Source organism: Scyliorhinus canicula, chromosome 6, assembly GCF_902713615.1.
Source record: "Scyliorhinus canicula chromosome 6, sScyCan1.1, whole genome shotgun sequence".
Classification (NCBI taxonomy): Eukaryota; Metazoa; Chordata; class Chondrichthyes; order Carcharhiniformes; family Scyliorhinidae; genus Scyliorhinus; species Scyliorhinus canicula.
In genome coordinates this window covers 64,380,038-64,405,881 of record NC_052151.1, presented here as the reverse complement: position 1 = coordinate 64,405,881, position 25,844 = coordinate 64,380,038, and the positions used below count along the sequence as shown (strand labels likewise).

At 45.0% G+C, this 25,844-nt stretch overlaps 1 protein-coding gene across 5 annotated transcripts in view; it reads left to right on the top strand.

The window, feature by feature from the left end:
• Positions 1–10,414, top strand: part of sgk1 (serum/glucocorticoid regulated kinase 1) — a 100,900-nt gene extending 90,486 nt beyond the window's left edge. For 2 of the 5 annotated variants that reach the window (XM_038799392.1, XM_038799390.1), the window contains 12 exons: positions 4,252–4,330; positions 4,675–4,747; positions 4,841–4,890; positions 5,000–5,057; positions 5,170–5,253; positions 5,429–5,560; positions 5,810–5,922; positions 6,091–6,214; positions 7,066–7,161; positions 7,252–7,407; positions 8,837–8,926; positions 9,206–10,414. In XM_038799392.1, coding sequence (XP_038655320.1) covers positions 4,252–4,330; positions 4,675–4,747; positions 4,841–4,890; positions 5,000–5,057; positions 5,170–5,253; positions 5,429–5,560; positions 5,810–5,922; positions 6,091–6,214; positions 7,066–7,161; positions 7,252–7,407; positions 8,837–8,926; positions 9,206–9,373 — 1,223 coding nt within the window. In that variant the 3' untranslated portion in view covers positions 9,374–10,414. Of the gene's footprint in view, positions 1–2,243; positions 2,358–3,771; positions 3,991–4,251; positions 4,331–4,674; positions 4,748–4,840; positions 4,891–4,999; positions 5,058–5,169; positions 5,254–5,428; positions 5,561–5,809; positions 5,923–6,090; positions 6,215–7,065; positions 7,162–7,251; positions 7,408–8,836; positions 8,927–9,205 lie in introns of those variants that run through there. The other 3 variants (XM_038799394.1, XM_038799395.1, XM_038799393.1) reach the window with 3 other exon arrangements.
• Positions 10,415–25,844: the final 15,430 nt, after the last annotated feature.

The following is a 25,844-nucleotide window of genomic DNA, read 5'->3' as shown; positions in this document are numbered from 1 at the left end:
GCCCTGACCCATATTTTCCCCTCACTCGACATCATTAAGGGGAAATGGTGATATAGCAGTAATGTGAGTGGACTAGTACCCAGGGGCTGAGACTACCAATCTTGGGACACAGGCTCAGATCCTATCGTGGCGGAGCTGGTGGAATTTAAATTTAATTAAGAAATCTGGAATATAAAAATATGTGTCTCAGTGATGGTGACTATGAAACCATTGCAGTAAAACCCCATCTCATTCGCTCATGTCCTTTAGGGAAGGAAATCTGCCGTCTTTACCTGATCTGGCCTACATGTGACTCCAGACCAACAGTAAAATGATTTGACTCTGAAACGGCAAGCCACTCAGTTCTGGAGCAATAAGGGATGGGCAACCAATGCAGACCCTGCCAGTGATATGTCCACATCCCAAAAAACAATGACGAAAAAAGCTGATTATCTGATCACTCGTCTCACTTGTTGCTGATGCTACCTTGATTTTTCTTTACCACACCAGAAAATACAGTTACCAGCGAAATCCATCAGGGAAGCTTTAGCTAACTGAATCATCTGAATGAGATTACTGTTGAACCACTTTCAGGCAGCGTTTTGTTTTAATCGAATAAAGGAACCAGGGTTTATAATTTATTTGTAAAACACAGCACAATGAAACATATCAATGTAATACAAGTTGCAATGTAAAAAAGCATGAAGTTCATTAAAAAAAATGTCATTGTGGCTGTCACTGAGGGACATGAATGGCTGACAATAAAACCTGCTGAAAATGGAATGAAGGTGGCCTGTGCAGCGGTTTCCTTGCTCTCTCACTCCCCCTATAGAATCACACCAGCTAATCCAGTCTAGAGGTCTTCTGGACAGAAAGCAGTGATTACAAGATAATCTAGCAGCCAAGCACAATGATTCAAATCATATTACAAATCCAGAACTCAAACCTAAATGATTTATACTTATTATTATGCTGTTTCCGTGGGTGGCATGGTGTCACAATAATTAGCACATCTGCCTCACGATGCCAGAGACCCGAGTTCAATTCCAGCCTCGGGCCACTGTCTGTGCGGAGTTTGAACTTTCTCTCCATGCCTGCGTGGGTTTCCTCCGGTTGCTCCGGTTTCCTCCCACAGCTCAAAGAAATGCAGGTTAGGTGGATTGACCATGCTAAATTTCCCTTTTGTGTCCAAAGATGTGCAGGTTAGGTGGGGTTGCCGGGATAGGGCGGGGTGTGGGCCTGGGTAGGATGCTCTCAGACGTGATGGGCCAAATGACCTCCTTCTGCACTGTAGGAATTCTATTCTATGGTTCATTTGCATGTGTGAAATCTGCACATACTCCTGGTGTCTGCAAAGCTCAGATGATCTAAATGTTTTTTTGGTATCTCTTTATTTTGTAAATATATGTTTAATTTATGTGACGACTTTATTTCATGTTAGGGGTAAGGACCACTATAAATGATGATGTTCACGGGATGATGAATCTCATTTATCAGGGAACTATTTCACTGCTACATGGCAGATACAAGTATTTCCTTTGATTAACCTCTCGGGCACAATAAAGAACCAACGCGCATATTCCAAGTTCTTTGCGTCGAATACTTAATGGCAACAAAACAAAAAATCTGTAATCGTTTACAAAATGTGGAGCCCTGACACCGGACACTGGAGAGGCACAAGAAGACAAGATAACTGCAGTTTAACAAATTGGTTCTCTGAACCAGCCCCACTTGTGGGCGACTGTCTTCCTTGAAGGAAACCTGTGGTGGATGTGAGGAATTAGCAAGGGGCGCCTCCTCCGCCCTGGAGGTATCCGGTCCCTTTGGAAGCAGTCTCAACAAGTCCCTTCCACGCAATCGCTTCGGTGCCCCGAGTCCTGGAAGGGGAGACATCTCAGGCGCCAGCAGAAGCTGCTGTCTGTGGTGACTGCTGACACCACAGTCACCACAGTGGCGCGCACACACACCTCAATCACTGTTCGTCCACTTCCTCCTCAAAAAGTCAAATAAAGCTAGACATGTTAGCAAGGGGCTGCCAACAACAACCGTTAGCTTAAATGAAACAGGATTTTTTTTTGCTTTAAAGAAATGTAATTACCAAGTGGAGATCAAGTGCATATCATCATTGGAGTTCTTTTAATCATTAGTAAAGCAATCGGCCCATTTACGTTGTGGAATTTATAACCGACGCTCAGTGATAAGTTATCTATGTAAATTGTTTAATTAAAGGCACCTCGCCTATATATTAAAGCTCTTTCTGCCAGCGAGTTCAGTGGATAGTGTGGGCTCGCTCCACAAACTTTGACAAAGCGCTGGCGACTATGAAAACTTTAACGGAGAAGATTTCTTTCACAGGTTAGATGTATTTCCGTGTTGGGGTGAGTTGACCGCTGTACTATGTAACCGGGACTGGCAGGGGCAATCCTTGGTGTTGGTGACGGTGGGGAAGAAGGGCTGGCTTTGAGGGGGAGGGGGAACCCAGCAGTTTGCTCTGTGCCCGGGGGGAACCCAGCAGTTTGCTCTGTGCCCGGGGGGAACCCAGCAGTTTGCTCTGTGCCCGGGGGGAACCCAGCAGTTTGCTCTGTGCCCGGGGGGAACCCAGCAGTTTGCTCTGTGCCCGGGGGGAACCCAGCAGTTTGCTCTGTGCCCGGGGGGCACATCCACACTTTGGGATCCGATCCCGGCTGTGCTTCCTGAGGATGAAGGAGCCGCTTTGTGGTGGATTCAGCTCCCGGGAGGAGAGACCCTGGTGGGTCCAGATTGCCACGTCGAAAATCAGCGAGGGGGTGATGGAGGGAGGGCGGACTAAATGTTGTGGAAATAAATATTTGCTGGGAATGTGTGATTTGCAAGTAATTCACAGGCTGAGTTGATCTTTTTATTGCATCTGGCCGCTTAACTCTTAAACGCAACCCATTTCGGAGACCGGAGTGACAAAGTTTCTCCCCTCTGCACAGCCAACTTTTCACAGATCTGACTGTGATAATGTTTATGTTATCAGTGACTCCAGTGGTCATTTCAATGTAATTGTGCGAGTCATTTAGTTCACACTGCAATTCCAGCCCCCACACACAGAAAGGAATCAGCCAGAAACTGGCATTTTACTGGCTGGAAAATCACTAACCGCTTGTATTAGCAGTGAGGAATCGTTTCCCAATTGTGAAATTGAGCATTCCTCCAACATGACTGCTCGGCTGATGACACATCCCCCCCACCCCCCACCCCACAGAAGACAGCTTGCCTTAATCCTGCTGAAACTGAACTGATCTCCTGAACTTTTGTATGATAACGGAAGTTGCAACAACAACAAAACAAATACAGCAAAGTTTGATTCTGTGGCTAAATGCAGTTGAACAACTCCCATGTATCTACAGTCCAAAGATGTGCTGGTTAAGTGGAGTAGCCATGCTAAATTGCCCCTAAAGATCAGGTGGGGTTAAGGGGATGGGGCAGGGGAGTGGGTCTAAGTGGGGTTCTCTTTCAGAGGGTCGGTGCAGACTCCGACGGGCCGAATGGCCGCCTTCTGCACTCTGGGAATTCTACGGCCAAGTATGCAAACGCCACTCAGTTACCCGGAGCTGTTCTGAGCAAACAAAAGGGATTTGTCTCCCCGTGTGGACCCTGCGAGGTGATCTGATGGGGGAGCAGGTGGGAATGAATGTGCTCTCGGAGAAAGCACAGAGCGCCAGTTCACTGCTCAGTGTGACGCTGGCGTTCCGGGAGGAAGCCCAGGGTGAGAGTGACAGGCTGACTCAGGGAGGTCAGAACCGCCCGGCAGGAGCACATAGCTCACATACCACCGCCCCCAATCTCCTCTCTCCCTGTGTGTATATATATACAGGCGAGAGGGCGCTCTGTGCTTTTTGCAATCTCTAACTGGGCACGGATCGTACAAGGATAATACAGGAACAGACAAAGTGATCAGCCTTTTAGCCATGACTGTTAAATCCAGCTCCTCAGGATCTGCTGTTACATATTCCAAAATGAGAGGGGTGGTCGCCATACTTACCGGTAATTGATGTTTTCACATCACAGTTTCAAATAGATATATTTTGCATAATGTCAAAAGGCTGTCAGTTACAATCGCGTGTGTGTGTGTTCAGATTTTTAAACATCGTCCAGTCTGGCAATAGAAGTGCGGATGGCAAATGACTTCTTAAAACTTGTAAAGTGCAGAAAGTAACTGGCAGCTGATTTGACCTGTCTATAACTGGATTTATTGAGCTGCTTATTCCAAGTGTTCTTATCGGCCGTTTCATTTTGTTTTTATAGCTTTCATGAAACAAAGGCGAATGGGACTGAACGATCTGATTCAGAAAATAGCAGCTTCTCAGTCCTACTCCTGTAGACAGTAAGTATCTGCTCGCTATACTGTCACTGACCACCGGGAATAATGTACAGGAGCTGCCGGGAGATTTATCAGTGGCAATGGGGGGACGGGAGGTGAATTTGACCCATTTGGTTCTGAACAGAGCCCACTCCCCCATCACCACTTTGTGCTTGCGGCACAATAGCGCGTCTGTCTGCACCGAGATATCGCCGGCTAGTTTGTCCCCTTCAAACAATGCCTTGTGTTCAGTAAGATCTCAGTGTGATTGGGAGCGGAGTGCCTGGCGGGTGGGCAGCGTCTGAAACCCCCACATCAGAGGCCTCGGTGTCTAAAGCTGTCTTCTTTTCTCCTTCTCTTGAAAACAGCCCGGAAGTCCCGGCCATGTTACACGTCAATCCCAAAGAAAGCGAAGCTAATGGAGAGAGCGCGTCTCCTCCGGTGAGTATAAAGGAGAGCATGATTTGATCATTCACCCCTTTCTTGAGCCTTCACACCGTGTTAACTTGCTTCTAATGTGATTCCCCCCTGCAGTCCAGCCCCACGACAGCACAGATCAACCTTGGCCCTTCCTCTAATCCACAGTGAGTACCATTCATTTCGTGACTTTGACTTTAAAACAATCTGTTGCTGAGTGGATTTCACCCCGTGAATGCTGCACATTATTCATGTCTTTAACTCTCTCACCTCCAGGGCCAAGCCAAGTGATTTCAACTTTCTAAAGGTGATTGGAAAAGGAAGCTTCGGAAAGGTAACACTTTTTTTTAAATCTAAAAAGCGACCTAAACGGTTGCAAAGTGCAAAATCACCTTCCCATCTGCTCGTGTGTGTCTCTAAATAAATTACCATTTATGTTTGAATAGGTCCTCCTCGCTAAACACAGATCTGATGACCAGTTCTACGCTGTGAAAGTTTTGCAAAAAAAAGCCATTTTGAAGAAGAAGGAGGTAATCATTTACCCCCTTTTTAAAAATCATTTACCCCCTTTTTAAATCATTCTATACCTTTCTGCTGCATGTGTTTTGTGCACACTCTGTGAAGCCTGCTTTTCTTTTTGAAATGCACAAATATTCTTCCGTTTTCTTAATCACTTCTCTTATTCCCCCCACCCCTCCAATTCAGGAGAAGCACATCATGTCGGAGCGCAATGTCCTGCTGAAGAATGTCAAACACCCTTTCCTGGTGGGTCTCCACTACTCCTTCCAGACAGCCGACAAACTCTACTTTGTCCTGGACTACATAAATGGAGGCGAGGTAAGTGTCACTCACAGGGGACTAACTGCAGCATGGGATTTCCTGTCCCCAGCCACAGTGGCTTATTTATTTTAAGAGGGGAGATTTATTAGCGGACGTGGAGGGCAAGTCCATGGAATTGTAACTATAAAGTTGGGGCGGAGGGGGGTTGGGTGATTTGACAGGCCACTTCCTTTCGCTTGCTTTTACTGTTGCTTGCTCTCTGGTCGATTTCAGTTTATTTATTTGCTGGTTTGTTCTCTTTTACAGTTGTTTTATCACCTCCAACGAGAGCGTTGCTTCCTGGAACCACGAGCTAGGTTTTACGCTGCTGAGATTGCCAGTGCTCTGGGTTACCTCCATTCTCTTAACATTGTTTACAGGTGAGTGAGACGTGACCTTGTGATTAAACAGTAAAATAGCACTTTAAAATCTCGATGGGACAAAATTAAACTTTTTTCATCGCGCCATACCAAAATGACTTGTGTGTTGCATGCAGATTTGAATGGATTGTGAAGTAACTCTCCGTGGGTTTTTTTTGAATCTTGTAGAGATTTAAAGCCTGAGAATATTTTACTTGATCGCCAAGGACACATTGTTCTGACTGATTTTGGCCTCTGCAAAGAGAACATTGAATCGAATGGCACAACTTGCACTTTCTGTGGCACACCTGAGGTAAGTAAGATATTTATTTTGAATCCCAGAGTATGAACTCTTTCTATATTCTATTGCTAGCCAATCGTTATCTCCTCCTGAAAACATTTTGTAATCATTTAAGGCATGTAGCATTCAGAGTCACGGCTGATGTGGAGGCTGCATATAAGGTGATGTTGTTCCCCTTGGAGGGAGCTATACATCTCTGAAGAACTATTTTTCCTCTATACCTATGGAGGGAACATCGGCCTTTTACTTTTATTTGCTATGGTCGAGCTGAAAGCTTGGCCTGTCTTGATCGGGTTAGCAATGTGGTTTCCTATTGCTGTCAAACATGGACACTCTGCAGTCTTTACAAAATATCTGTTAAACACTTAACATCAGTACCCACACAATCCTGTGTGTACATTGTTGTTGCTTTTGCTTCTGCCTGTGCTGTAGAACACAGGCTGCAGTATAACTAGGTACCAGTCCTTTAGAATCAACTTCAGTTATGTAAGTGCAACACAAAGTAGGCCTTTTTAATGAAAAGTAACAGTATCAATTTTTTAAAAATGTAAAGTACCCAATTATTTTCCAATTAAGGAGCAATTTAGCATAGCCAGTCCACCTGCCCTACACATCTTTGGGTTGTGGGGGTTAAACCCACACAGATATGGGGAGAATGTGCAAACTCCACAGGGACAGTGACCCAGGGCCGGGATTGAACCCGGGTCCTCAGCTCCGTAGGCAGCAGTGCAAACTACTGCAAGTAACAGTCAATAAACATTTTTAAAAATGAGGGTTGTCTGTATTGTGCCGGAGTTTGTTTATTACTATGTGTGGTGAAACACAAATTGGTTTAAATTGACTGTTGATTTATTCTGTTACAGTACTTGGCCCCTGAGGTTTTACACAAGCAACCCTATGATAGAACAGTTGACTGGTGGTGCCTGGGTGCAGTTCTCTATGAAATGTTGTACGGATTGGTAAGCATTATCTGTGCGTTACTAAGCAAGCAATCTTTAATTTACAGCATTAGATATTATTTTAAATTATGAATCTTTGCTTTGATACAGCCACCTTTCTATAGCAGGAACACAGCTGAGATGTACGATAATATTGTGAACAAGCCACTACATTTGAAACCAAATATCTCCAACGCTGCAAGGGACCTGCTGGAGGGCTTACTGCAAAAAGACAGAACAAAACGCCTGGGTGCAAAGGAGGACTTTGTAAGTACATACTTAATCCTTTTGAAACATTGAAAATAGGAGCCGGAGAAGGCCATTTGGCCCTTGGAGCCTGCTCCGCCATTTATTATGATCATGGCTGATCATCCAACTCAACAGCCTGTGCCCGCCTTCCCCCCCTCCCCCCAAATATCCTTTGATCACTTTAACCCAAGTGCTATATCTGACTTCTCCTTGAAATCATACAGAGCGGGATTCTAAGGTCCGTCAGCCTGGTTTTACGGTGCGGCGCTCCCCCGCTGGCAGCGGGATTCTCTGTTCCCACAGCGTGCCAATACCGTTTCCCATTGTGGCCCCCTCTCACCGTTGGGAAACCCGTGGGTATGGATGCGCTGCCGGAGCATCCTGCCAATGGAGAATTCTGCTTTTGGCCTCAACTACTTTCCGTGGTAAGGAATTCCACAGGCTCACCACTTTTTCTGGTGAAGAAATTTCTCCTCCTCTCAGACCTAAATGGCCAATGCCATGTCCCGAGATTGGATTCCTCCACGATCCAGAACATCCTTCCTGCATCCACCCTGTATAGTCCTGTTGGAATTTTGTAGGTTTCTATGAGATCCCCCCCTCATTCTTCTGAACTCTAGCGAATATAATCCTAACTGACTCGATCTCTCTCATATGTCAGTCCTGCCATCCCAGGAATCAGTCTGGTAGACCTTCACTGAACTCCCTCCAAAGCAAGAACATCTTTCCTCAGATAAGGAGATCAAAACTGCACACAATATTCCAGGTGTCGCCTCACCAAGACCCTGTATAATTGCAGCAAGACATTTGTACTCAAATCCTCTCTCAATGAAGGCCAACACACAATTTGCCGCCTTTACCATCTGTTGTACCTGCATGCTTACCTTTGCAACTGGTGTATGAGGACACCCAGGTCTCGTAGCGCAATCCTCTCTCTTAATCTACAGCCATTCAGATAATCTGCCTTCCTGCTTTTTCTACCAAAGTGGATAACCTCACATTTATCCACATTATCCTGCAAATACCATGCATTTGCCCACTCACTCCGCTTGTCCAAATCACTATGAAGCATCTCTACATTCTGTGTAATTTGGGTTAAATTGTTTTCCTATTGCATTTGACTGTATGAGATAGCTACTTGTATGATGTAAACATTTCTCTGAGATACCTCCTTTCTGAAGTAACCTGCATTGAAGTCTTGTATACTTGGGGAAAAAAATTTATTTTCCAGTTCACCAGACCATACAAATTCTGATCATTTTGAAGTGGACATGGTAGACCACTTGAATAAAGTGTATTCTTTTTAATGGACAGTGTATATAAACTTGACCAGTTGCTGTGTTCCTACATTTTAAAAATTGTTGACTAAAGTGAGTCGCGTTAGCAAATAAATCTTTTCTTTCAGTTTAATTCCTTTTTATTTGACTGTAATGTCCTCTTTCTACAGGGGGATATCAAGGCTCACATCTTCTTTTCTACAATAAACTGGATTGATTTAAATGCCAAGAAGCTAACACCTCCATTTAACCCTAACGTGGTAAGTGAAATGAAAATCGCTTATTGTCACGAGTAGGCTTCAATGAAGTTACTGTGAAAAGCCCCTAGTCGCCACATTCCGGCGCCTGTCCGGGGAGGCTGGTACGGGAATCGAACCGTGCTGCTGGCCTTGCTTTACAATAGTAGTTTTGTGTGGTTAATAAAAGCAAGCAGCCCACCTTTTTTGCTCCACCTTTAGAATTTGGGAGATTATGTCTAAAATTACAGCAAAAATCTGAACTGGAATTATATTTTGCTTTATCTTTTTTAACCATTGTAGAGTGGACCTTCTGACCTGCAACACTTTGACCCAGAGTTTACAGAGGAGCCAGTTCCAAACTCAATTGGCAGATCGCCCGATAACGCTCTGATTACTGCCAGTGTTAAGGAAGCGTCTGAAGCCTTCCTGGGATTCTCGTATGCTCCACCCATGGACTCCTTCCTGTAGTGAATCATTAAACTGAATTGTCTCATCGGGTTTACCTTAACTGAGCTCTACGTTCGGTTTACCAAGAAATGGGACTTGGCTGGAAGGAAAAATATACATCTCATTGGCAGCTGCCTGGCCTTCGATTCCATTTCTGAGGGGTTGCTGAAGTGTTCGAGGAGCATATGTTGCTCAGTGAGTCTGGGAGACGGCAGCCATGGCGCTACGCTGCTGCACGCCAGAAGAAAGTCCATTAATCAAAGGGACAGAGAAAGAACTTTTTTGTCATCCACCCACCATTTGAAGAACTGCTATTTAAACCTGACTAGAAGATGGCGATTGTCTGAAGACTGTTCTTTCAGCTACACGTGCCTTCTGCTATCAACCAGGTTGCAGGCACTGGAGTGGCCACATTCAAGAATTGTGACGCAACAGATAGAAAGAGAACAATAGTACAAGTGTGTTTAATCTTGGCCACTGGACTTGATGATTGCTCTGTGGTTTAAATATTGACTCGAGAGTTTTTGATCGTCACAGCAGGACACTACACTGTGACAGATATTCATCACATGAGATGAAATGTCGCCAAACCATCTCTGTATAATTTAACCCATCTGCTCCATACACAAATGTGTGTGCACACACACACACACACACATAATTAACCTCTAAAATAGTTCACTACAATATGCTTGAAGCATTGCTGCTATAGGTAGAACTATAAATTTTGTTTCTAGGACCAAAATGCCCCATTGTGGAGTCTGTCTTAAAACTACCAACTGGCTTCTATGTGCTAGTAATCCCATACGTATAAAATAACTTTGTTTTTGTTTCTACTACATTCCAGATTTTAATGGTCGTCTCATTTCAGCTGTGCATATGTAAAGATATCTGTATGTTGTGATCTGTTGCTGCACTAGTTTTAATGTGTATATTTAAGACATTGCCAGTAATGTAAATTTTTTTTCTGTACAATAGATTATAATTTTAATTTGTTTTGAAATGTACACATTCCTGAAATAAGATTGAGTTTGCAATAAATGTGCGACTATTTAAAAAATATATTGCTCCCAAGTTTTGGATCTAAGTTGAAAAACAATGCACCACTGTTTAAAATTTTAATGCCAAAGCATTCTTGCATTAGCGACAGTCAATAACAAGTTAACTGGACAACAAATTCACACTTTTGTCATAGGTCAGTAAAAGAGTCTGCTAAATGTCCAAATTGGGCAGCATGGTAGCACAGCGGTGAGCACTGTTGCTTCACGCACCAGGTTCGATTACCGGCTTGGGTCACTGTCTGTTTGGAGTCTGCACGTTCTTCCTGTGTTTGTGTGGGTTTCCTCCAGGTGCTCCGGTTACCTCCCACATGTCCCGAAAGACGTTCTGTTAGGTAATTTAGACATTCTGAATTCTCCCTCTGTGTACCCGAACAGGCATTGGAATGTGGTGACCGGGGGCTTTTCACAATAACTTCATTGCAGTGTTATAGAGAAATACAGCACAGAACAGGCCCTTCGGCCCACCATGTTGTGCCGAACTTTTGTCCTAGGTTAATCATAGAATTTTGGACACTAAGGGCAATTTATCATGGCCAATCCACCCAACCTGCACATCTTTGGACTGTGGGAGGAAACCGGAGCACCCAGAGGAAACCAACGCACACACAGGGAAGATGTGCAGGCTCCACACAGACAGTGACCCAAGCCGAAATCGAACCTGGGACCCTGGAGCTGTGAGGCAATTGTGCTATCCACAATGCTACCGTGCTGCCCTTAAGAACAAATTCATCTACACTCCATTATTCTACCATAATCCATGTACCTATCCAATAGCCGTTTGAAGGTCCCTAACATTTCCGACTCAACTACTTCCCCAGGCAGTGCATTCCATGCCCCACTACTCACTGGGTAAAGAACCTACCTCTGACATCCCCCCTATATCTTCCACCATTTACCTTAAATTTATGTCCCCTTGTAATGGTTTGTTCCACCCAGGGAAAAAGTCTCTGACTGTCTACTCTATCTATTCCCTGATCATCTTATAAACCTCTATCAAGTCGCACCTCATCCTTCTCCGTTCTAATGAGAAAAGGCCTAGCACCCTCAACCTTTCCTCGTAAGACCTACTCTCCATTCCAGGCAACATCCTGGTAAATCTCCTTTGCACCTTTTCCAAAGCTTCCACATCCTTCCTAAAATGAGGTGAACAGAACTGCACACAGTACTCCAATTGTGGCCTTACCAAGGTTTCGTACAGCTGCATCTTTGTCCAAAGATGTGCAGGTTGGGTGGATTGGCCATGAAAAATTGTCCAAAATTCTATGATTAACCAAGGACAAAAGTTCGGCGCAACATCGTGGGCCGAAGGGCCTGTTCTGTGCTGTATTTCTCTATCTATCTATCATCACCTCACGGCTCTTAAACTCAATCTCTCTGCTAATGAACGCTAGCACACCATAGGCCTTCTTCACAGCTCTATCCACTTGAGTGGCAACTTTTAAAGATCTATGAACATCGACCCCAATGTCTCTCTGTTCCTCTACATTGCCAAGAACCCTACCGTTAACCCTGTATTCCGCATTCAGATTTGTCCTTCCAAAATGGACAACCTCACACTTGTCTGGGTTAAACTCCATCTACCACTGCTCAGCCCAGCTCTGCATCCTATCTATGCCTCTTTGCAGCCGACAACAGCCCTCCTCACTGTCCACAATTCCACCAATCTTCGTATCATCTGCAAATTTACTGACCCACCCTTCAACTCCCTCATCCAAGTCATTAATGAAAATCACAAACAGCAGAGGACCCAGAACTGATCCCTGCGGTACGCCACTGGTAACTGGGCTCCAGGCTGAATATTTGCCAACCACCACCACTCTCTGTCTTCTATCGGTTAGCCAGTTTGTTATCCAACTGGCCAAATATCCCACTATCTCATGCCTCCTTACTTTCTGCATAAGCCTATCATGGGGAACCTTATCAAATGTTCCATGTAAAATCCATGTTCACCACATCCACTGCTTTACTTTCATCCACATGCTTGGTCACCTCCTCAAATAAGTCAATAAGACTTGTAAGGCAAGACCTACCCCTCACAAATCCGTGCTGACTATCCCTAATCAAGCAATGCTTTTCCAGATGCTCAGAAATCCTATCCCTCAGTACTCTTTCCATTACTTTGCCTTCCACCGAAGTAAGACTAACTGGCCTGTAATTCCCAGGGTTATCCCTATTCCCTTTTTTGAACAGGGACACGCCATTTGCCACTCTCCAATCCCTGGTACCCCCCCCTGTTGTCAGTGAGGACGAAAAGATTATTGCCAACGGCTCTGCAATTTCATTTCTTGCTTCCCATAGAATCCTTGGATATATCCCGTCAGGCCCGGGGGACTTGTCTATCCTCAAGTTTTTCAAAACGCCCAACACATCTTCCTTCCTAAAAAGTATCTCCTCGAGCTTACCAGTCTGTTTCATACTGTCCTCTCCAACAATATGGCCCCTCTCGTTTGTAAATACTGAAGAAAAGTACTCGTTCAAGACCTCTCCTATCTCTTCAGACTCAATACACAATCTCCCACTACTGTCCTTGATCGGATCTACCCTCGCTCTAGTCATTCTCATATTTCCCACATATGTGTAAAAGGCCTTGGGGTTTTCCTTGATCCCTCCCGCCAAAGATTTTTCATGCACTCTCTTAGCTCTCCTAATCCCCTTCTTCAGTTCCCTCCTGGCTATCTTGTATCCCTCCAGCGCCCTGTCTGAACCTTGTTTCCTCAGCCTTACATAAGTCTCCTTCTTCCTCTTAACAAGACATTCAACCTCTCTTGTCAACCATGGTTCCCTCACTCGACCATCTCTTCCCTGCCTGACAGGGACATACATATCAAAGGCACGCAGTACCTGTTCCTTGAACAAGTTCCACATTTCACTTGTGTCCTTCCCTGACAGCCTATGTTCCCAACTTATGCACTTCAATTCTTGTCTGACAGCATTGTATTTACCCTTCCCCCAATTGTAAACCTTGCCCTGTCGCACGCAACTATCCCTCTCCATTACTAAAGTGAAAGTCACAGAATTGTGGTCACTACCTCCAAAATGCTCCCCCACTAACAAATCTATCACCTGCCTGGCTCATTACCAAGTACCAAATCCAATATGGCCTCCCCTCTGGTAAGACAATCTACATACTGTGTTAGAAAAGCTTCCTGGACACACTGCACAAACACCACCCCATCCAAACTATTTTATCTAAAGAGTTTCCACTCAATGTTTGGGAAGTTGAAGTCACCCATGACTATTACCCTGTGACTTCTGCACCTTTCCAAAATCTGTTTTCCAATCTGTTCCTCTACATCTCTGCTGCTATTGGGGGGGCTATAGAAAACTCCCAACAAGGTGACTGCTCCTTTCCTATTTCTGACTTCAACCCACACTACCTCAGTAGGCAGATCCTCTTCGAACTGCCTTTCTGCAGCTATACTATCTCTAATTAACAATGCCACACCCCCACCTCTTTTACCATCCTCCCTAACCTTATTGAAACATCTATAACCAGGGAACTCCAACAACCATAAGCCCCTCTTCTATCCAAGTTTCCGTGATGGCCACCACATCGTAGTCCCAAGTACTGATCCATGCCTTAAGTTCACCCACCTTATTCTTGATGCTTCTTGCATTGAAGTATACACACTTCAACCCATCTCCTTGCCTGCAAGTATTCTCCTTTGTCAGTGTTACCTTCCCCACTGCTTCACTACACACTTTGGCGTCCTGAATATCGGCTTCCTTAGTTGCTGGACTACAAATCCAGTTCCCATTCCCCTGCCAAATTAGTTTAAACCCTCCTGAAGACTATGAGAAAACCTCCCTCCCAGGATATTGGTGCCCCTCTGGTTCAGATGCAACCCGTCCTGCTTGTACAGGTCCCACCTTCCCCAGAATGCACTACAATTATCCAAATACCTGAAGCCCTCCCTCCTACACCATTCCTGCAGCCACGTGTTCAACTGCACTCTCTCCCTATTCCTAGCCTCACTATCACATGGCACCAGCAACAAACCAGAGATGACAACTCTGTCTGTCCTGGCCTTTAACTTCCAGCCTAACTCCCTAAACTTGTTTATTACCTCCACACCTCTTTTCCTACCTACGTCGTTGGTACCAATGTGCACCACGACTTCTGGCTTCTCACCCTCCCCCTTCAGGATCCTGAAGACACGATCGGAGACATCCCTGGCCCTGGCACCCGGGAGGCAACATACCTTCCGGGAGTCTCGCTTGCGACCACAGAATCTCCTATCTATTCCCCTAACCGTTGAATCTCCTAATACGATTGCTTTTCTATTCTCCCCCCTTCCCTTCTGAGCCCTAGAGCCAGACTCAGTGCCAGAGACCTGGCAGCTAGGGCCTTCCCCCGGTAGGTCACCTCCCCCCCCCCCCCAACATCATCCAAAACGGTATACTTGTTTTGAAGGGGAACGGCCACGAGGGATCTCTGCACTGTCTGCCTGTTAGTTTTCTTTCCCCTAACTGTAACCCATCTACTCTTGTCCTTGGGTGTGGCTACCTCCCTGTAACTCTTCTCTATAACCCCCTCTGCCTCCTGGATGATCCGAAGTTCATCCAGCTCCAGCTCCAGTTCCTTAACACGGTCTCTGAGGAGCTGGAGTTGGGTGCACTTCCTGCAGGTATAGTCAGCGGGGACACCGGTGGTATCCCTCACCACCCACATCCTACAGGAGGAGCATGCAACTGCCCTAGCCTCCATCCCCTCTTACTTTACAGAATATAGCTCTTCTGTAGACCAACTGGACCTCCGCCCTCCGACTCTGCTCCCAGTCAGCTGCACTCTCTGTAAACTCCCGGCTCCCTTCACGCTCTTTGCGGAAATGAAATGAAAGGAGCACCTTGCTCCCTCCTCATCTAACTCCCTCAGTCACCAAACTCTCACTGTAGCACTCAAATGCACCAAGTTCAGCACTCCAGTGCAAACAAACAGTGTTAACGTAAGCCTACCTGTGACAATAAAGATGATTATTATTTTCAGACACCTCCATTTTCCTTGAATTTCAAGACAGTAGAATCAGTGTTTTATACCGCCCCAATGTTACCTCAATGTGCGACTAGTGATTAGTCGCTTCCTGTGGAATATAAAGTCTTATTGTCTGTGTCTCTGCAATTAAAATTCAAGGAATATTGGATTCTAGATGTTTTTAGAGATCTGAACTGCTTTTATATTGGGTTTAGTGGGGTTCTAATATCACCAATAAAGGATACAGTTTGTATCAACTTCAAAGTAAATTTAACAAATCTGATGAGCTGTCTCTAACTACATGAGAGCCGGAGCACCACACTGAAGCTTTGTACAAAAGCAGTTTGCCTCTTTAGTTTGCTCTTGGCAGTAGCACACCCATGTCATTGATTGGATGTAATTTCCAGCATAATGACAGTATTACATTTCAAGAGTACTTAATTAGCTATAAAGAGCTTGGGTTACACGAAGGATGTGAATGGTACTTTATAAATGCAAGTCATTCTTTACAAATGAATCTATGTCTCAAGGGCTCCAACGTTTTATCACGCAATTCTTCCACATTACAGGACCCGCAGTTTTGATTTGGCCTTCTTTTCCAGGTTCTTGTAATACCTTTCAACACTTTCTCCACACTTCTATGTTTCTCCCTTTCCCATAATTTACACCCTCAGTGTTTAATGCATTGGTGAAATGAGGTTATGGATGATTTGTGTCATCGTGACACCAGAGATAAATCTAGTTTACCTCATACGTTTAGCTCCGGAATTTATGTAGCTATTTTAATGAATATAGTGCTGTAACAGGAAAGAACTGGGTCGTACTCAATGTGGGTACAGCAGGTTGTTAAATCAGAACCACAGACACGCCTGATGGGAAGTAAAACAACCAAACTCAAATACACTGGACGTAGACAGATAGCCGGTGCAAGTCTAGGCTTGGCCTGTAAACATGACATTGGAAGATAATCGGCCCCATTCAAATGGATCCATTGTTGTGGATTGCCCAAATGAAGCCAGATTTTTTGGTGCCTAGATTATGGGATAAGATTACGGGCAGACAATGCACCTGAGTTTGGAACTCTGGGGGGAGTTCCTGGTGCCCTGCAGAGATGCAATTGGCACTCCATTGGGCGTTGATACCCCTGCCCAGTGACCTCATTTTCTGAGGGACGGGGAAGCTTCTGGAAGGGGACAAGGAGGAGTAATAGAAAGAGGCATCCAGAGATCCTTCCCAGCAAAGACTCAATGCAGGGACAGTGGAGAACTCGCAACGGCAGACCAGAGGGCAGAAGGAAGCAGCATGAGAGACCCACCTTCACAGATGAGGACCCTGAGACGACTGAGACTCAATGGATTGGACTCGCAGTTCATTGGCACGGGTAGTATTGAAAATCTTAGGCATATTATAATTGGGATAATTTGGGGGGATAAACTGTTTCAGTGGTGTTTGAAAATAAACCTTGGGTTGAATTGTGAACTTATGTCCTTCGTTCATCTCGCAAATAAAGGTAAAATGTTTGAATAATAAACTGGGCGAAGTGTCTGAATTTTAAAGACCACAGTGGGCACACAGTAGGGTTTAATGAGGGTTTCAACAGAGAAGAAAAGTGGAGTTTAGTAAGGGAATTCCAGAGTGTGGGCATTCCAGAGTGTTGACTAAGATAGTTGAAAGACACAGCCAGAAAAGAAGGGGCGCGAGTCCAGAGTCAGAATTCTGAGCGGGTTGTGAAGGTTTTGATTATTTGGATTTCAATATATTTGCCTGATAGAGGTTAAAAATGGAGAAAAGAAAAGGTCTGCTTACTGAGGGAAGCAAAATTAAGCCTGAAAATTGGATAAACCCATTGAAAGTTTGTGTGAATGTAGGAAATTGGTTTGTTACTTGCAGCAGGAAAACCAATAAAACATAGAAATCAGGGGTACCTTGTCTGAACTATCTTGCATGCTTTAAAATAGAAATCCAGAATTGACGGTGCTAGAATTAGTGATTTTTACTGAGATTTGAGGACCATCCTATTTTTGCAACATTTGCTTCTCTTGATTCAAAGAGCTGTCTACTATCACAACAACCCACAGTGGTAATAAACCCTCGTCTTGTGGGAAATAATGCCTTCATTGATGTTGAGAGACACTTTTATGTAATATTTTGCTGCACTGATTCTATTAATATCAAGGGATTTGTGTGAGTGCAGGAAATTGGCTTGTTACTTGCAACAGGAAAACCGCTAAAACTTAGAAATGAGGGATACCTTGTCCGAACTATCTTGTACACTTTAAAATGGAACTCCAGTTTTGGTGGTGGCAGAATTATTGATTTTTACCGGGAAGTTGAAAGCACAACTTTTAATGAACTGTCCATGTTAATGGGGGCTATCATTACCCAGAAACTGAACTGGGCTAGCCACATAAAATACTGTGGCTACAAAAACACCCTGCAGAGAGTAACTCACCTCCTGTCTCCCCAAAGCTTCCCCATCACCTACAAGGCACAAGTCAGGAGTGTGATGGAATACTCTCCACCTGCCTGGATGAGTGCAGCTTCAATAACTTCCACGAAGCTCAACACCAGGGGCTGGTTTAGCTCACTCGGCTAAATCGCTGGCTTTTAAAGCAGACCAAGGCAGGCCAGCAGCACGGTTCTATTCCCGCACCAGCCTCCCCGGACAGGTGCCGGAAGGTGGTGCCTAGGGGCTTTTCACAGTAACTTCATTGAAGCCTACTCGTGACAATAAGTGATTATCATTTCATTTTAATTTTCACCATCCAGGACAAAGCAGCTGGCTTGACTGGCACCTCTGCCACAAACATTCACTCCCTCCATCACCTCAGGACAGTGGCAGCCACATGTATCATCTACACGATGTATTACAAGAACTCATAAAAATTCCTTAAACAACATCTTCCAAACTCACAGCCGCTACCATCTATAAGTTCAAAGGCAGCAGATACGGACCATCACCAGCTGCAAGCTCACCTCTAAGCCACATAGCATCCTGACTTGAAAATATATCGCCGTTCCTTCACTGTGGCTGGGTTAAAATCCTGGAACTCCCTTTCTAATAGCACAGTGGGTTTACCGACACTACATACAATTATATTAAATTTTACAGTGCAAAATCAGGCCATTCAGCCTAAAAAAAACTAGAGTAGTGTTTCTGCTAAAAATAAACGTCCTTTTGCTTTAATTGTCTCCCCTAACAAGGTATTTTTATCTTGCTTTCTCCTTCATGCACTTACTAGCTTCTTCTTAAGTGTATTTATGCTGCTTGCCTGAAGCTCTCTTTTGGACAGTGATATCTATGTTCCACAGAACTGTAGCTTTTAATGTGTGCAGACATTCACTGACAACGTAAATATCACCACAGTCCCATAGGTTGCTTTCCCCTTTGAGGGGGGAGAGCTGACTGGTGGTGATTTAACCTGAGGATCACCTCAGGCGAGGAACAAGGTTGACAAGGCGGGGCCTTCATAAATAACCTCAGCCGATACAGGAATTGAACCTGCGCTGTTGATACCACTCCACACCACAAACCAGCCATTCAACCAACTGAGCTAACCGACCCCCAGAGGTCAATTATAAGTGCAAGCCTCATTGGGGTACTGGGACAAAGAGTTCAAATGCACAAAGTTGTAAAAGTTGTGCCAGCAAGGCCGTTAACAAAGCAAACCAAGTACCACGTGGCAGTGGCATGGCTGGAGAATGGGCAGAGCCGTTCAAAACTCCATTGATTTCTGTGGAAATGGAAGATCCCCCCCCAGCGTCATGATTCTCCGTTTTGCCGACGCCCGGGGTTTCCCGATGGTGTGGGGCTGGCACACAAGGGCAACCCCATTGACCAGCCAGCGTAACGGAGAATCTCGCCGGCGGTTCGGGGCAGAAATGTGGCGCGGCGGGGCGGAGAATCCCGCCCCATATTCTAAAAAGGGTATGGAGGCACTGGAGATGATGCAAAGAATTTGGTCTTTGGTGATAGAATAATATTGGTGATTGCAAAACTGTTCTTACATGCTGCCCAGTATCGTGTTGGCTGCTCAATTCGCTATCACAAATTTTGCACATTTACAAGGAGATGTGCTGGTATACCTCTCAGGAAAGGATTGACAGTCTGGGTCTCTTTCTTGAAAAAGGGAAGTCTGAGGAGGAGCCTGATAGAAGAATTTAAAATGATGAAAGGTTTTGACAGTGGCTGTTTGGAGAGACTGTTCCCTCTTGTGGAAAAGAGCATAACTAGAGGCCATCAAAGATAGTTACCACAAATCCAATTGGGAATTCAGAAGAATCTTCTTTACCCAAAGCATGGTAAGAATATGGAACTCGCTACCATAGTGAATGGCTGAAGCGAAAAGTATAGATGCATTTAAGGGGAAGCTCGACAAGCATTTGAGCGAGAAGGAAATCGAGAATTACACTGATAGATTTAAACAGGAAAAGATGGGAGGAGACTTGAGTGGAGCAGAAATACCGACATGGACTGGTTGGGCCGAATGGCCATTTACTGTGTTGCCTATCCTTGTACTGCAAAATGTGTGATGGTGAAATCAGCAGCCAACACGATACTGGGCAGAATGTAGAACAGTTTTCCAATCACCAATATTATTCTATCACCAAATACCAAATTCACTCTTTCAGGCTAATTCATTCTTGGATGTGGGTATCACAGGCAAGGCTGACTTTTGTTGTCCATCCTTGGCTGTGCTGAGAAGCTGATGGTGAACCTTTTCTACCTGCTGAATAGAGGTTGAAACCACTGCGTGGCTTCCGAGGCCACTCAGCGATCAGTTACGGAGTAATTGTGTTGGTGTGTAACTGAAGTAATCTACGGATCAGGACAGTCGGTTTAAATCCCGAGAAGCCATCCTGTGAGGTCTAGCTAAGGTGTGGTTCTGGTGGCTCTAATGATCACATCAACTCCCAACGATGAGTCCTTGGACATGCACAAAGAGCCACCTAGTGTGAAAGGTTGTTATGCCACCATATTCCAGTATGACGCTTGGCCTAGAAAAAAGAGAGAGAAGAGAAAGAAAGCCTTGCCTAGTGGTTCATTTCATCTTTTGACAGGACTATTCTTGTCAGTTATCCCTCCAGCATTCTCACGATATGGTGAGCTTCATTGCTGAGTGCTGTTCTATCAAATAACCCCGGCAAAAGATACACAAGTAGAGCGGATGGGTGTCAAGGGGACAAACGTACCTCCTGCGGCACTCGTTTCCACGCTCCAGGATTATCCTGAAACTTTCAGAAATGAAAGATTAATGTCTTAGATATCATTGTAAGCAACATAGGGAGAAAGATGAAAATGATATTAAAATATATATTGCAGATAAAGACTACTTTACTGACAGTGAGTCAGCAAATTGGGCAACAGGGAGTCCCTTCCCTTCCCAATTAACATTGGGAAGAGGAGGGTGTGAGGATGGATTGATGAGCCAACCAGTGGCAGGAGAACCTAAGAAAGGAACCCCTTGAACACCCACCCCCATTCAATAAGATTACCTTCTACCTCAACTTCACTTCCCTGCACTATCGCCATAGCCCTTGAATTCCTTGGAATCATTTTTTAAAATTAATTTTCTGGGATGTGGGTGTCGCTGGCTAGGCAAGTATTTATTGCCCATCCTTAATTGCCCTTCAGCGGGTGATGATGAGTTGCCTTCTTGAACGGGTACACCCATAGATCTGTTAGAGAGGGAGTTCCAGATTTTGCCCCAGCGACAGTGAAGGAACGGCAATATATTTCCAAGTCAGGATAGTGAGTGACTTGGAGGGAAACATCCAGGTGGTGGTATTCCCTGGTATCTTCTAGATGGTAATGGTCATTTGAAAGGAGCTTCCTAAGGAACCTTTGTGAGTTACTGCAGTGCATCTTGTAGATGGTACACACGGCTGCCACTGTTTGTCGGTGGGGGAGGGATTGAGTGTTTATGAAGGGTTAGCAATCAAGAGGGCTGCTTTGTCCTGGATGGTGTTGAGCTTTGTGAGTGTGGTTGGAGCTGTACTCATCCATTTAAGTGGAAAGTATTCCAATACACTCTTGACGTATGCCTTGTCGATGGGAGTCAGGAGATGAGTTACTCGCTACAGGATTCCTAACCTTTGACCTGCTCTGGTAGCCACACTATTTGTATGGCTAGTCTAGTTCAGGATGTCGATAGTGGCAGTTTCAGCGATGGTAATGCCATTGAATGTCAAGGGATGATGGTTAGGTTCTCTCTCGTTGGAGATTGTCATTGCCTGGAACTTGTGGTACAAAAGTGTTGCTTGCCACTTGTCAGCCCAAGCCTAGATATGGTCCAGGTCTTGCTGCATTGGACATAAACGGCTTCAGTATCTGAGGAGGCACGAATGGTGGTGAATATTATGCAGTCATCTGCAAACATCCCCAATTCTGACTTTCTGACTTTAAGGTCATTGATGCAACACTGAAGATGGTTGGGCTTAGGGCACTACCCTGAGGAACTCCTGCAATGATATTCTGGAGCTGAGATGATTGACTTCCAACCACCACAACCATCTTCCTTTCTGCCAGATATGACTCCAACCAGTGGCAAGCCTTCCCCGATTCCCATTGACTCCAGTTTAGTGAAGGCTCCTTGATGCTGTATTTGCCGAATTACTGCCTTCACGTCAAGAGCAGCCACTCTGACCACACCTCTTTTGTCAGGACATACCTGGGAAATTTTCCATGTTGTTACTGGAACTAATTGGCTAGGAGCATGGCAAGTTCTGGAGTATACGTCTTCAGTACTATAGCTGAAATATTGTCAGGGCCCATAGCCAGTGTTTTCAGCTATTTCTCCCCACCTCAGTCCCAAATGGCTGACCTGTGGCCTTGAGACCTTCTGATTCAGAAGTAGTAAATTATCCAATCAGGGCAGCACAGTGGCGCAGTGGTTAGCCCTGCTGCCTCACGGTGCCGAGGTTCCAGGTTCGATCCCAGTTCTGGGCCACTGTCCGTGTGGAGTTTGCGCATTCTCCCTGTGTTTTCATAGGTTCATATAATCGTAGAATTTACAGTGCGGGAGGAGGCTATTCGGCCCATCGAGTCTGCACTGACGGGTAGAAAGAGCACCCTCCACCCTATCGCCGTAACCCAGTAACCCCACCTAAACCTTTTGGACACTAAGGGCAATTTTGCATGGCCAATCCACCTAACCTGCACATCTTTGGATTGTGGGAGGAAACTGGAGCACCCGGAGGAAACCCACTCAGACACGGGGTGAACATGCAATCTCTGCACAGACAGTGACCCAAGCCGGGAATCGAACTTGGGACCCTGCAGCTGTGAAGCAACTGTGCTAACCACTGTGCTGCCGTGCTGCCCCCACAACCCAAAGATGTGCAGACTAGGTGGATTGACCATGCTAAATTGCTGCTTAATTGGAAAAAATTAATTGGGTACTCAAAATATTTTTAAAAAACTGATCCAATCAGCTTCATCCTAGAGTTCCAGGTCATGAAATCCACTGTGAATATTATCATTCTGTTCTTAATGTAACTTTAAACTAATTATAATGTCCTTGAAATAATTCTTAGAATTAAAAGTATACAAATGTTAATTAAGCATTTTCCTTGTGTAATTATAAAATTGTAAGCGAAGGCAGATTGCACATTATCTGGTAGTAACAGGCTTCCTGAGGTACTAGTGCCACCCAATGGCGAACTGTGTACAGGTCATAAAGCCGCATTCAAAATTCAGTATGGTGAATTTAAGCTCAGAGTTTGCTGGTGTTGTTAAACCGAACACCAGTGAGAAATGTGTGATTGTGACCAGCAATGCTCAGCGTTCCATATCTCATTTTATTCGCACCTGCATAAGAATAAAGATGTTTGACTTTTAATTGTTTATTTGTGCAGTAAATCAATTAATTGGTGGATGATATATTTAATAACCTTGTGCACTAATTAATAATCATCTCTATTGTCACAAGTAGGCTTGCATTAACACTGCAATGAATTTACTGTGAAAATCCCCCAGTCGCCACATTCTGGCACCAGTTCAGGTACACTGAGGGAGAATTCAGACTGTCCAATTCACCTAACCATACTGCTGTAATAATGTAATGCCAGTGTAATGCAGTTATTTCTCTCAGATGAGCATTGCTAAAGAGGCTATAATGAGGAATATGGTGTCTTCAGTTACAGGTGAGTTGCTACAAAACTTCTTGCCACATTTCATGTTTCTTGTGCACTTGGTGCATCATTAACCCCAAAGTTGGCAGAGCAGGAAAGAGTTAGTTGTCTGTGCTGTAGGTTATATGCAAGATAAAAATCCTGCCTGCCTACTTTTCAAAGTTGCCGTATTGGACAGAAGGACCTGGAAATGACAGGGGAGTGGCACCTAAAAGACTGAGATTTATCGAGGCTCTTTTGTCATATATATGCTATTTTCTTCAGGAAGATCATCACAGAACACACAACATTCCAATTAGAACATAAGAACATAAGAACTAGGAGCAGCAGTAGGCCATCTGGCCCCTCGAGCCTGCTCCGCCATTCAATGAGATCATGGCTGATCTTTTGTGGACTCAGCTCCACTTTCCGGCCCGAACACCATAACCCTTAATCCCTTTATTCTTCAAAAAACTATCTATCTTTACCTTAAAAACATGTAATGAAGGAGCCTCAACTGCTTCACTGGGCAAGGAATTCCATAGATTCACAACCCTTTGGGTGAAGAAGTTCCTCCTAAACTCAGTCCTAAATCTACTTCCCCTTATTTTGAGGCTATGTCCCCTAGTTCTGCTTTCACCCGCCAGTGGAAACAACCTGCCCGCATCTATCCTATCTATTCCCTTTATAATTTTAAATGTTTCTATAATATCCCCCCTCACCCTTCTAAATTCAAACGAGTCCAGTCCCAGTCTACTCAACCTCTCCTCATAATCCAACCCCTTCAGCTCTGGGATTAACCTAGTGAATCTCCTCTGCACACCCTCCAGTGCCACTCTCAAGCAAGGAGAACAAAACTGAACACAATACTCCAGGTGTGGCAATGATCTTCAATTTTTATACATCAGGTTCCTTGTCTGGCCACAAGCTTCAAACAAAATCAACTTGGTCTACATTTACATTTTGATTAGGGCTGCATGGTAGCACAGTGATTAGCACTGCTGCTTCACAGCACCATGGATCCGGGTTCGATTCCGACCTTGGGTCACTGTCTGTGGGGAGTTTGCAGTTTCTCTCCATGTCTGTGTGTGTTTCCTCCGGTTGCTCCGGTTTCCTCCCACAGGTGGATCGGCCATGCTAAATTGCCCCTTAGTGTCCAAAGATGTGCAGTTTAGGTGGAGTTAAGGGGATAGGGTGACAGAGTGGGCCTAGGTCGGGGGGCTCTCTCAGAGGGCCTCCTTCTGCACTGTAGGAATTCTATGATTCCACTTGCTCAACACCATGCAGTCCCACCTTATGCTAGGTTCCTGCTCTATTGTAACCAATAACAAACAAGTTAAGTGCAGTGTATTTATTTCCTCAGTTTTCAATGCTAGTAGCTTGAATTAACACCAAACTAGTTCTGGTACTTGTCAGATGTATGACATCTAAACTATCTGTTGTTCTGTGGGTGGAGTCAGTGCACTGGCTGGATGCAGAGTTGCACTGACAGCCTGCTGAGATGGGCCCACTTTTGTCTTTACTCTTTCATGGACTGTGGGCATCTCTGGCAAGGACACCACTTGTTACCCATCCCCAACTGCCCTTGAACTGTATGACTTGCCAGGTTACTGTCTGGGTTTGGAGTTACACATAGGACAGGGTAGGTGAAGACAGCAGATTTTCTTCCCTGAAGCAGATGGGCATTTTTGCAACAATCAATAATTATGATGGGCAGCACTATAGCACAGTGGATAGCATTGTGGCTTCACAGCACCAGGATCCCAGGTTCAATTCCTCGCTGGGTCACTGTCTGTGCGGAGTCTGCACATTCTACCTGTGTCTGCGTGGGTTTCCTCCTGGTGCTCCGGAGTCCTCCCACAGTCCAAAGACATGCAGGTTAGGTGGATTGGCCATGATAAATTGCCCTTAGTGTCCAAAAAGATTAGGAGGGGTTATTGGGTTACGGGGATAGGGTGGAAGTGAGAGCTTAAGTGGGTCGGTGCAGACTCAATGGGCCGAATGGCCTCTTGCTGCACTGTATGTTCTGTGTTCCAGGTGAATCCCAATGTCTGCATACCATATTGCTCCAGAAGTTTAGTGTTTTCCTGCTATCGCCGAGAGAATGGACGCGGGTGGAAGTTTCTGGTCAGGCCTTCATCTGCATGCCGTTAGCGGGATGCAAATCAGTTCCATGTTCTATGATCACTGAGACTAGTTTTCAATCTCAGGTGTATTAATTGAATTTAAATTCCACCAGCTGCCATGGTGGGATTTGCAACCTAGCTCCCAAACATTAGACAGAGCCTCTGGATTCTAGTCCTTTGACATTACTACTGTATCTCCAATCAGTGAGACGCAAGGTCAC